At 36.0% G+C, this 13,249-nt stretch overlaps 2 protein-coding genes across 4 annotated transcripts in view; one reads left to right on the top strand and one right to left on the bottom strand.

Annotated features, from left to right (window-relative positions):
- DLG5 (discs large MAGUK scaffold protein 5) overlaps positions 1–6,395 on the top strand; it is a 106,384-nt gene extending 99,989 nt beyond the window's left edge. For all 3 annotated transcript variants that reach the window (XM_064662577.1, XM_064662578.1, XM_064662579.1), the window contains 3 exons: positions 147–256; positions 2,027–2,136; positions 4,536–6,395. In XM_064662577.1, coding sequence (XP_064518647.1) covers positions 147–256; positions 2,027–2,136; positions 4,536–4,639 — 324 coding nt within the window. In that variant the 3' untranslated portion in view covers positions 4,640–6,395. The remainder of the gene's footprint in view (positions 1–146; positions 257–2,026; positions 2,137–4,535) is intronic.
- Positions 1–13,249, bottom strand: part of RPS24 (ribosomal protein S24) — a 229,759-nt gene that overhangs the window by 157,522 nt on the left and 58,988 nt on the right. The gene's annotated exons all lie outside the window — the stretch shown is intronic.

Raw genomic sequence — 13,249 nt, forward strand, 5'->3', positions numbered from 1 at the left:
AAATTGCTCGATAGTGCCAAAGTGGTAAATGTATAGCCAAATTCTGTTGGGTTGCTATGATTTAAGTAGGGGGAGAAATGGGGGATTTGCATGTGTGCTTGTGCTCTTTAACTGAATGAGTGTTTTGCATTTACATTTGATCTTAGGATTGTCATTGTCTGCTTGACATCGCTCCTCATGCCATCGAACGGCTCCACAGTGTTCATATCTACCCTATTGTAATTTTTATTCGCTACAAAAATGCTAAACAAATCAAGTAAGTCTGTGAGGGGTGTAGTTCAGGGATGTTTATTTTAGCTTAAAATAAGCTTGTTTTACCTTTATTGTTTATTTCATCCAAGTCATCTTAAATCTCTTTAAAATGGGGAAATTAATCCTCATAAAAACCACTATGAGGTATATGGTCATAACTCCATTTGGGCTGCATGACAATTAAGTGAATCTTCTCAAGAAATCCGTGTAGACTAAACTGAGCGTACTCCTAGTGGGATTCAGATCTTTCCTGCTCCCTTTTGTAGTAAACTGTAAGGCAGATACGGGTGAGATCCATTGAGGGTTTAGTGATGATGATGACAAAGCTGTTCTTCGTCCTCTCAGCAGGGCCAAAGCTATACCTTGGCCTCACAACCTCAGCTTTCCCACCTTCATTCTCCAGTGAAAAAAGCAAAAGCAGTCCCCTTTTGCACATAGTGTGTATATTGTAGTCTTCTCAAGCCACGTCTTTCAGTAATTGTCAATTTTCTGCTTGAATGTAGCCAGGAACAGAACACGGGAGTTACAAACCCCAGTCCCTCCTCTGATGTCTGAGTAAGCCTTCACATGTTTTGATAGATTGATTTGGCAAGAAGTGACATAATCTCCCCACGTGAATATTAAGACACTTTTGCTAAGAGATCTTATACTTGTGCTATCTTCATTTTTAAAATTGAAGACTTCTTATATTCTTGATCTGTAGGTAAATTTGATTACTATCTATTTCATAAAGAAGATAAGTATCACCACTTTAAAGTAGAAGAAAAACATAGAGCATTAGATGTATTTCATCACCACTGTAGGATTGGGCATTTGAATGATGAATGGAACTGTCATGTCTTGACCCCCATTGGAAATGGAATGGTGACCTTTACAGCTGTTCCCTTTTTTTTTTTTTTCAAAGTGACAGAGTGATCAAACTGGCAGTCATCGATATAAGTTGCAGTGGTACATTTCTCCACCTGATGTGAGCACAAAGGTTTTTCCAAACAGCATTTTTCATATAGCACAGGTTCTGTTGGCATTCTCTGAAATGCCCCACAGCAATGATAGGTTAGTTTAGGAATTTTTTTAAAATTATTTGTAGACTTAAATTGTGCTGATTTTCTCACTGCTATAAGAAACTGTGTTTATATTGTTTCAGTATGTATCTATATGACCTTAGTAGTTGAATATAAATTCTGCTTCCTTTTAAACAGAATTCCCTACTGGGTACCCTAAGTCACTTGGAGGAGAGTGTTACAAGCCTTGATCAGAATTAAAATATTTTTTTTACCATTTGTAAATTTCTCTATGTTTTTTTGTGTTTCAAGAGCTTCTATAATAGAAAAAGAGGCATCTCAAAAATGTGTTATATATGTGATAACAGAAATATTTTATTTGCTTGTTGTTTGATATTTCACAAGCCCTTAAAAGAGTGGTACTTGTACCCAGCTTTGTGTAGGGAGTATAACGTGTATATGAGATGATGATTCACATGAACTGGAAAAAATTATATTCTTTCTTCTGCAACCACCTCTCAGTCTCTGAAACTTTAAAGAATTACTGTCTTGGTCTGACAGCAAATAAATTCATTAGCACTGAAATGATCCTGATGACTGCTGATACTGCTGAAACTCGGTAGATGGCACTCTGGGCCTAGGAGTCTGCTTGCACGTGAATTAGGCTTTGTATTCACCCAACTGGAGGGAATCTTTTCAAGTCCATTTAAAAAAAAATTACTCTTATACAAGGTGTTTCTCTTTTTTTTCTCCTTTTTTTTTTCCTTTTTCAGAGAGCAGAAAGACCCAATCTTCCTGAGGGACAAAGTTACACAAAAACATTCCAAAGAACAATTTGAGACAGCTCAAAAAATAGAACAAGAGTATAGCAAGTATTTTACAGGTTTGTATTTAATCAAACTTTCACTAGGAGCACAGTGGCGATTTAACCCAATTACACTGTAACTCAAAAGATCCTACATTCTTTCAGTGAACACTTGATTTTTTTTCATTCTGCCTTCCCTTTTGGCAAACTCATGTTCTGTTGTTTTGTTTTACTATGAGATGAAATGTCAAGTTAGAAGTATTATTCTCTGCTTCTACATAGTTTTGTTTTGAATGTTATGAATCTTATGACCTGAAGAGATTCTGAAAATGTTTTATGATTAGTCAGTAGTATTGGAAGTATGGTCAAGATAATTTGACACAGTAATGCCAGTTTTATATCATGTAAGGAATATAAGGGTTTTTTGTAATTTTAAAAATCAAACAAAACAACAGAAGAACGCTGTAGTTTAAATTAACAAATGATGATTTCCAATGATCCCTTTCAACCCCAACCGTTCTGTGATTTTGTGATTTGTGAGACATACTTTAAATGTTTCAAGAAAGCAAAAAAATTGTCCAACATTTCTTGAGCTTGCATTGTGATTTGGAATAATTAAATTCAACTTTAGAAGCCTTTTTAACTTCATAAAATGTATGAAATCAATATTAGTTTGTAGTTAATACTGTATTTTTACCAGAGAAGGAAAACGGTGTTTGAAGACTGTCTCTGCTCATTTCAGAGTGTATTTTCATTTGGTTCCACATACATTCAAACAGTGGGGTAAAATTCTAAGCATCTTGATGTGTATGGCAACAAAACTTAAAAAGAAAAACAAAATGACACACTAAACTAAGCCAAAATCCAACTTTTCATCCCATGGGTTTCTTACAGAAATATTTTGAGGCATAACTGCCAAGGGTAGGAGAGGGAAAGGGGATATACGTAGTATAGAGCTCTCTCAGAGCATCCTGTGTGCGTTCTCAACAAAATCACTTACCTGTTTGTAATAACCATATGAATGTTTTTTACATGGTATGTACTAAACCTTCACAGAATTTGACATGCACATGGCCAGATTGCATCCCCATATGTTATCTTCTGCTTCTTGTTTAGTCATTTGTGGCATTTTAATTTTACCCTGATAGTGGAAGTGGCAGTCAGTGAAAGAGAGTCTTATGTGTATCTTCTCATATGCCCTGTGGGAAGGTCCTCCCTCTGTTAGTTCCAAGTACAGTGGACTCCAGCAGTCATCAACATTTCCAGATGCTGATAGTCAGAGAGGATTGGTGTTCAAACTGCATTGACATTTAAGCTTGTTGAAGTTATAGTGTTGTGCATAAAATAAACCTGTAGATAGGCGTGTTGTACCTGGTAGCTTACTCATGGAGCTGTAGGACACGCTCTCTGACCTGAGCTCCGTGACTACTTCATGAAGTACACTTTTTGACTGATGACTCTTTGAAGTTGGCTTTGTTTCCTGTATTGTGAGCACAGTGTGTAGTCTGAATCATTTCCTCCCTGTTCTTTCACCTTCCATAGACCTTGTCAGTTACTGTGTTCTATATCCAAACTCACCTGACATCATTAATTGTAGTATATATTGCAGAGTCAAATATTAGTTTATGTGACATCAAATTCTCCTTTTAAGGAAAATTATTTCTTAAGCTGTGTAAGTATTTCCATATTTTTTTAGCATTAATGGTAGCTGTGGCCAGAGGCTTTGCTGACATATTTCTTGAGTTATGAAGTTCCTCACTTTTTAAGTCTTAAAGCGAATACATTCTCCTCTCCTGTGTCAGTGTTGGCATTTTACTTTTTATGACTGTTATGTTTAGCAAGGGTAGAATAAAAGGTGTTCGTTTATCTTTTTAATTGATTTTCAGGGAGTTGCTTGCTGTTGGCCTTTTGTTTCTTAAATGTAGTTGACAATAAGAACTGGAGTAGCAACGGCCGCTGTTTTATTTAGCTCAATGATCTGTGAGCTGCCTCATAATTTACTTCTAATATTTGTAAATAGTGTCTAGTTGCTACAGCTGTAGTCTCTATGTATATTACCCTGTAAATATAAAACTCTTAACACCACATGTGGAACAGAGAAAGTTTATTATAGCAGGTTCTGACCATCTTTAGACTTAAACTTTACCACCTGATGCCTCTGAAAATAGTACATGGAGGCCACTTACAAAACAGTTGTCTTAGTTGATTACAGCCATTAGTTCTGTGACTTCCCTGGACTGTTTTAAGAGCTAGCAGAAGAAACTGTGTATTTAATGCTTGACCTCTTTGTTTTGTTTATTTGTTTTTTGTTTTTTGTTTTTTTAGTAGAGTCATGCATCTGTCAAATACTGAATTGAGTTGCTTAATTCTGATCTGTTGATAAACACTTTGCAGATAAATGCAGAAGACTGCTCTTTGTAATTAGTCATAACTTTTTGTTCCAGTCTCATTTGTGTGTGGTGTTTCTTCTTCTCCAGGCATTGTCCAGGGAGGAGCCCTTTCAAGCATTTGCACTCAGATTATGACAACTGTCGACCAAGAACAAAACAAAGTCCTGTGGATTCCAGCTGGCCCGCTGTAGATTATTGCGCTGTGAAACTACTTTGCAGATGTAAATAACCAACTAACTTTCTATCCAATGGACTCTGTTCATTTCTGTCTTTATAAAGTTATCCGTAGGTGATTTCTGTTTCATGAAGGGGAATGATAACACTGAACACACAAGGACCTGATGAGGCATGTGGGAAAGGGGTAGATCACTTCACCGAGCTTGTCTCTTAACTTCGTACGTGTACACATGACAGATTGTCACGAGGGGTTGTGACCTGTGTGTACTTGTCCATGAGTAACGAATTTAACAATGCTGCAAAACCCTGTAGAATGACAAGTTTACAAAAACCTTTTCAAAGTATTTGGTTCTTGCTGTTTACTTGAATGTCTTTTTGTTTTGTTTTGTTTCTTTTTTAACTCTATGTCCTTTCACTTAATGAGGTAGCTCTCCAAAATGGAGTGAAATTTCTGAATACGAACGGTCAGTTTGTGCGCAGTGTGACTCTTAGTTACGATTTTGACCATTTCTAAGCACATTGTTGACTTGACAACCAGGTAATAAGGTGGGATTGAATCGGTACGTCTTGGGAGTAAGCTCAAAAGTAAGTACACTCCTACACAGGGCAGACCACTGTTTGTATCCTGTCGATGCTTGTCTGTCAAAGATATCATTTCTTGTTTTATGCATGAATCTAATATTTAAATGTCATAATGTATCTGAACAATCCAAGCTTAACTTGTGTTGAGAAATAATAATTTTTGGTTGTTGGGCCTGGATTAAGTACTGGTGGGGAAGAGTCATAAACTAGGCCTAGCATGCTGTGTTCTGTCACTTTTAGATACTGTAAATATGGAAAGCTTATGTCGGTGCAATTTTGCAGGGTAATTCTTAAGCTTTGTACTTCAGTGTGTAGCATTCACATAGATTGTTTTTATTTAAGAGCAGACACAGTTTTAGGGCTTTGACTAAAAACCTTTAGAAAGGTACTAAATTGTTAGTGTTTTCACTGTCAAAAAAAGTGATCGTTTAGTTTTGGTTGCAATACTTATTTAGCTGTTGTACCAAACTCTATTATATTGGTTCCCTTTTTGGTTTTTTGCACTTCTGACTCTGTGTTCCTAACACAGGTTTTGTACCTGTCTCTTCTGTCTCTTGTGCCATGTTTCCTGGGTACTGTATTTTAATTGTTTTTAAAATATTATTTGAGTAGAACTGTTTCTCAGCCACTGTTTCTAACATTTCATTATGTAGGGTTTCTAGTTTTACACTACAGGCTGTAATTTTGCTTCTGTTTGCAGCTTTTATAATTAAAAAAAGGGATTCTTATTGTACAGTTCTTCAAAGAAAGATCTGGTCCTAAATTTAAATTCTGTTTTACAGTTGCTATATTATAGTTCAAAATACTCTTTATAGTATTTATATAGTTATAACTATATAGAGTATTTTGAACTATAAAAACATCTAATATATATATAGTATTTTATATAGTATTATACCATACTATTATAATACTATATATATAAATTAATAAATATGAAATGGTATCAGTGAATTACTAGTCCACCTGCTTCTCATGGTGAGGGACAGAAGTTGGGTTTTGTTTATCTCATTTTTTTGTTTGTTTGTTTTTTAAAGTTTGAGATCAGAGTAGACTCCAGTGGTACAACTGAAACAGACAGGTACTGTTCTGATATGGATTTTTCTGTACTAAATGAAAATGTCACTTTGTATCAAAAAAAAGTTAAAGAAACTGATTACTAAATAAAGGTCAATTTCTGTAACTTCACTTGTGTGTAATGGGTGCATCTAGCTCTCGATCTTCTTGACTCTTTTTAGTTGAGTCCTCACATAAGGTTTAAGTTTCTGACTAAAATTGGTGCACATACTTTCAAGTACCCACCTTGAGAGGAATAAGCTTCAGTTTTGTGCTTTTGTCCAGCCTTGCATACGTAAATACCAGAGACCTTCACAAAGGTCTCTGCAGGACACAAGAAGTTAGATGTTTGTGTTAACATCTTTAACATTCTGGCCCGGGTGTTAAGGATTTCAGATGGAAATGCAGTTGATTGGATGAAGGCTTTATCTGAAGAATGAGCCTATCACTGTTATTTTCAAGAGAGTGTCACTGGAAACTGGGGAAAACATAGGCAAAAATGTGAATATTAGCTTAGAGACACATTGCAGAATGCTCTGACTCAGTTTTTACACTTTCAGACTGACCAGCCTCTTCTGTTCATTGAGTTACCTGAAAGCTTAGAGGGAAGGTAATTATTGTGTACTAAGTTTTCTGCTTCATCGGTTGCTTTATTCTCAGATGCCAAATAGTGAGCTTCAACATGAACCTAATTGGTGGACTGTCAGTCTTCTTGTAATCTGCAAACCTAGTAATAGCCTTCAGTCATAAGACAGGACTTGCACCTTATCTCTTTTTCTTGAAAAAAACCGCTGTGGTAACATCTTCTAAGAGAGGATGAAGGAAATGAGAATAGGTACGTTTTGGCAGGTCAGTTACAGCCATACATTGCATATCTTTTACTTCACAAGGAAGTAGAACTGAAGTCATGATTGAACACTACAAAGATTCCTTCAGCTCACGTCAGGAATTTCCTGCTATACCATTTTCTTTTATATTACCGCATACTGGAGCTAGATTTGGCCCTTATTGTGGGACAAGTAGCTTTGTCCAGATGTTTTAAATAAAGAATGTAGTTATATGGGTATTTTAAAATAGTTCTAAATGATAAAGCTAGAAACACAAAGTTGAGAGTTTAGCCCTTATGCTTGTAAGCCACCATTTAGAATGTATGACTGCAGGTAAACAGTTAACTAGAAATCAGTATCTTTTTTCTTATTTCTCCATAGCTAAACTGACATAAAGTGGCTGAAGATACTTCAGCCTGTATGTATGATCCGTTGTTAATATGCTGACAAATATCTACTTGCTTACAAACTTCTACATTCTGTTCACATTGACCCGAATTGCAGGGCAAGTGTTTGCCAGATCAGAATTACACTCTGACAGCTGCCAACTTCTCCACCTCAGACAAGGGTTCTTTTTCAGTGCCTGATAAATTTGGAGGCCATATCATAATCCTTTTTAGCGAATGCAAGCATTGCCTTAAGCAGTCTTGAACAGCTTTCCCAGCTCAATCTGAGATGGATGTATTTGTGGTTAAAGTAAAATCTTGTAATCTTTTCTAGACTTGTGTCTAAGGCTCCATGTAATTTCTACAATTCTTTGCCTCCGTTTCACAATGGACAGTTTCTATTAAAATAGACTGACATTGGAAAAATGTGCACTGGCTTGGAAACTCAAGAGACTACTGTGAAAAATACAGATACCCAGCAAAGCAGACTTTGGTATTGTGTAACAACTAATAAAGGTTCCAGAACTGCAGTAGAAACTGAACAGCATAGAAAAGGTGCTTGGCCTCTTCCTGTAAGTTTTCTTAGGCTGCTTTTTCCATGAGTGTTTCTTATTCATTTGGTTGTCTTAGAAGATATTTTTTCCAACATTCCATCTATGTCATTTTGCTTAGAAAATGTCTTGATGTTCTTCTCTGCAAAAGTAAATTTTTGATAATATTTGATAGCAAACTTTTTACCTATTTAATTTGCCTTTTTTCTCTCTTTGAATACCAAGAGATGCTTTTGCTAGCACAACATAAATGATGCAAGCATGGATCCAAAAACCAGATGAACAGAGGATCAGTGATCAAGTGATAGGTGTGAACATACTAGCTTAACTTGGGATTGTTCAACTCTGTTTTAACAAACAATTCCTTATAAGCTTTCCTAAGAGTGGGGGGTTTTTTACATTATTTGTGATTTTAGATAAATGCTGTAACTTTATATTTAAAAGTTGTCTACATGGAGCCTTTTCTTGAAGCAAACTGTGCATAGACAGCATATTGTAACTAAAGAAATTTAAAACATTTTCAGTTTTGGAAGTTATTATATAGACTTCTAGTATGGAAAATATTTCAATTTTTTTGTTTTTTTTTTTTGTTTTTTTTTTAAATATTTATTTCATCTTATTACTTAACTCATTTGAAAAACAGTGAGGAGAGATGTAATAAAGTTTTTCTGATTTCATTAGATCTCATTTAATTAAGCAGTTTTAATTATTTTTCCTTTATAGAATGCACCTGTTAATGGGGAAATGGCAGAGATCTAATCATTGTTTTAAGAAGCAAATCACAAAAATCTTTGTACTATATAACCTAGTCATTTAATATGATGGTGAATTATCTGTCACTGCTATGTAACAGTACATTATATGCTAAATGTGTTCACTGGGATATTTTCTATGTCTGTCATATTGAAGAAAATAGCACCAATGGCTGTGGAAGCTTTCAAAGATATGGAATCTTGATTTTATGACCCTTTTTCCTTCACTGGTTCACACTATAAGGAGTGTCCAAGAGCTAGAATATTACTACTGCTAGTTAAGAAAAACAACCCAAACTGGAACAACACTCCCCCCTCCACACCCAATGCATAAAACAACCCCCTTCCCACCAAACTACACTTACAGTGTCCAGTTTGGCTTTTCTATGATTTCATGTCCTTCCTATCTTCCTGAAGATACATTAAAATTTCTTAAAACAAAGATAGTTTACTCTTAATTCACATACATACTGCATATTTCTCCAAAATTAGAAACAACTCTGTCAAAATGTTAAATTCTTTCAATAGCTTGAAACAATATCTGTTTGTTGATAAAATTACACTTGTATTTGCGATGAGTTTCTTTTCTTTTGAAGTTTTTTTCAGTCCAAATGTGAATGATGCTCCTTATGTAGTATTCCCTATGCCCTTCCTTCAAAGGCAGGGAATGATCAGCTTTCTGAAGATGGTGACTTTGATCTCCAGAGTAAGTGACCATTTTTTTGCAACTCTTGGACCTCCTTTTGCTGCGGATTCATCTTATCTCATTAGCAATTACACCAATCAATTAAAATCATCTTAATTCCTTCATTTGCCAAATCTACTTGGTCCACAGATGCTTAGCATTTTAGCTTAGCATTTCGATGCTCAAGTTATTGGGTTTTTTAAGCAAATTAAGATGGTATTTGTGGTCCACCTGTGATAAACGTAAGGTATTAGGTTTCAAGCTTGTCTGTTTGGCTAGTGTAAGCAATAAAAGGCTGAAAATGCATTTTTTTGTCCAAATACGTGTAAGAAGACTAAATGTGATTGTCTTATAGTTCTGTGATGAAAATAACTGTTAGTTATAGCATTTTGAGAGGGTAATTCCAGTGAAGTCAGTCAAAAGAACCTAAGGTAAGAGGTAGAAAATTGTTCTCTGCTGTGAAGATACAATTTGAGAGTGCCAGCAATTGCTTGCAGCATTATAGTAACAAGTAGGTTTGTGATGCAAAGATGAGTAAGTGCAATTACTGAAGGAACCAAACACATGGAGCTGAATTCCAGGAAGGTGATAGAAGCTGCATATCCTCAGCAAACGGTAAGGTTGATCCCATGGTGGCAAATAGGTATCACTTATATCTGGGGTTGGCTGAACTGTGTGGCTTTTCAGAGCTTCTGGCTGCAAATGTATTTCTAGAATTCAAATGAATTATCATACTTTTATACCCTGACTTACACTGTCATAAAAACTGTGTGGTTAATAGCTGCAATTATAGTGTGATCTGTTGGGACCTGCTCTGACTGATTTTCAGTTTAATTATTTAGAACTCATTTTTCAGGGTGGTACCACATACTTTGTGCCAGAGTGACCATTTTACGGCTACAAAATAATTCAAGCGAAGTTGTAAAAATGAATTGGATATCCTCCGTCCTCCTGGTCTTACAGGGCAGAGTTTCAGGGCTGCAAGATTTGAGCTTCCAGAGACACTTGAATTCCTAACTGATGCTGACACTGCTCTGTCGTCCCGCACAGGATGTGATCAGAGCTGTCTCCTGACAGTGTGGAGTAAGGAAGCCTGCCCTGGCTTCAGGCCACAGCTGTGCTCCTCCGTGGGATACTTTGTAATGCTTCAGTCTTTGCAGGATTTAACCTTAGTGAGATGCTTACAGTCCTGGCTCCATAGGGCAGTTCTCTGCCTTCCAGAGCTGAAGTGGGATTTCTGATCAGCAGTTGCTGCTGTGTTTTTCCTTTCAGTTGTCCATTCTCTGCTATGTAACCATATACAGACCTAGAGTTTTGGCAAGCGCTCCATGAAATTTTTCTCAGAATAGAAGTGAGGTTCTAGTTAGTGTGAGAACTATCTTGGGGATACAATCACAAACTTTCCCCTTCTTTTACTGTTATCTGCAGCTTTAGTTTCCCTTTGCTTTATAATCTCATTATCATTAGTAGATAAATCTTCTTTCAAGGTGTGTCTCCCATCGAGTGTAGCCTTCCTGTTTGCCCCATTTCCTTGCTTCATGCTTCACTTGCACGTCTAAACTCTCAAAGATATTTTTTCCATTGCTGATGCAACTTAATCTCTCCCTTCCTCACCCTGTTATCTAATGCTAAAGTATTTGGGGACATTATGTAAAGTCTGTTTCATAAAGCGTACCGTGCAGTTGTGTGTTAATTACTGATTTGATTTTAGGCACTTGTTTTACTCACTGTCGGTGATCTCGTGAACAGCAGTGGTTGATCAACTCCAGCATTCAGCAGCCTGCAATATCAGATAATGTTTTAGAAAGGTTTCCATGTCTGCAGTTTCTGAAAGTGATGCCTTGCTATGTTTCCAGCAGTGTCAGCAGTACATTTGTAAAAGAACCTACTCGGTAAGAAACAGAAGATGACTTGAGAAAGTTCACATACCTGCCTTAAGATTTTATGACCTCTGCTCACTTACAGAGGCTTCAATCTTGGAATTAATTTGCATTTCCCTCTGCACTGTTGTGATTCTGTGATAACACAGCACTGGTAAGGTGTGCAGAGGTATAGCTGAATTGACTTGCCGCAAATTACTAAGATCCTCAAATGGTGCCCGACCTTCACTAGAAATAAACTATTATTATTCTAATTTTAACCTGTTTTGCTGTAACTCAGGACATTACTGAAGTTACAAGCAGCCAGTTTATAAAGAGTTCTGAAATTCTGGAACTTGACAGAAGTAGCCATATTTCCCTGATTTTTTTCCACCCTACTCTTGCCCTAAACCCTAGTTTTTATTTTACACTCTCAATACTATCAGCCATTTGAAGATGTAGGCAGTCTGTAATACACAATATGGTGGAAAGAACATGAATAGTAACAAACCAGTGTTTAATGTTGCAAGTCATGGGCCCTTTTCAGTTCTTTTACTTGCAGCAGGAGCTACTCAGAAACAGAATCCTTTCTTGAAACAATTAAGACAGAGTTGAAAAGTAATTTTTTTTCTTGTCCTCAGTGTTCTCATAATGAGACTTTCAACATCTAACTCCCTTATTTTTAAAAATCTGGTGTCCAGACCAAAAGCATTTGTGGCACCTTAATACTTGTTCCATTAAAAATACTGTTTTAACTTCTCTGCTGCAGTGTATGTACTTCATTATTCAGAGGACTTTCAGCTTTTGTTTTATTAGATGTAATCCTCAACTATTTCAATGATTTGGGCTTTATGACTTTTTGCGATCTTTTGCTATTTATGGGACGTAGTTTTTGATTCAAATAAAGGTTTGTTCCATCATAACCCATTGAGTCATCCAGCTTGATGGTGAGAAGTTGTGGTTCTGTAGTCACTCCAAACTGAAGTGTCCTATTCCTCAGTGGGGGGAAAGAAAAAGTTAGGTCAGCTAACCTATCCAATGTGGGATTTTCCTTTCAGTGTATATATATTCCTGTGTTTTGTGAGTGTGCTCTTTTGTTCTCTTGTTTTGTTTTGTATTTTTAAAAGTCTAATTCTTCAGGTACTACACCCACAAGGATGTGTCCTGAAAAGCAGTGGTACTACGGATAAGTAAATGAGCAATACGTGGTTTGTTAATCAACATGAATTAGAAAAATGGCAAAATTGTTTAGAATTAAGCTGATGGGTCACATAAAAACCCAAAATTGCAATGCTCCCAAAGTTATTTAGCCTTTTGATTTTTAATATACCTGCCTTAAAAAGGTGTTATTAGCCTGAAAGCTACATTTGGAAAATGTAAAAGCATTGGAGGGGGATACTTCATTTAATAAACATTGAAATAAGGCATTAAGTTTCATCAAAAGGAAAGCTGTTATTCTGTTTCATCTTGGCATTCACAATTTTCATGAAAATATTGATTACTTTCTGAAAAAGAAAGGACCCTTTAAAAGACATCTCAAGCCAGCTGCTGAAAACAGGAGTTAGACTATATAATTGCTCACCATTAAAAGTTGTGTTTGGGAGTTTTTACTGTGTGTAGTACAGAATGTAATGATTAGAGGAAAAAAAATTATTTCTGGCATGTGAGAGAGAATAAATCTTTCCATTCCCAGTATGCTAATACAGTCAGTACAAAAGCTACAACAGATGAAAAAAAAGGCACTAAAAATTATTTCTTTGGTAATACATGGAAGATGACCTGCATTTATCAAATTATTCTTTTAAAATTTGAGAAATGCTCTCTTGATGCAAACTCATACATCAAACATCTCTGACACTCTATTTATTTTTATAGTTTCAACATCTCATTTACAGTCATTTTATGCTGTATATAGCACTGATTGTT

Source organism: Pseudopipra pipra, chromosome 8 (assembly GCF_036250125.1).
Source record: "Pseudopipra pipra isolate bDixPip1 chromosome 8, bDixPip1.hap1, whole genome shotgun sequence".
NCBI lineage: Eukaryota > Metazoa > Chordata > Aves > Passeriformes > Pipridae > Pseudopipra > Pseudopipra pipra.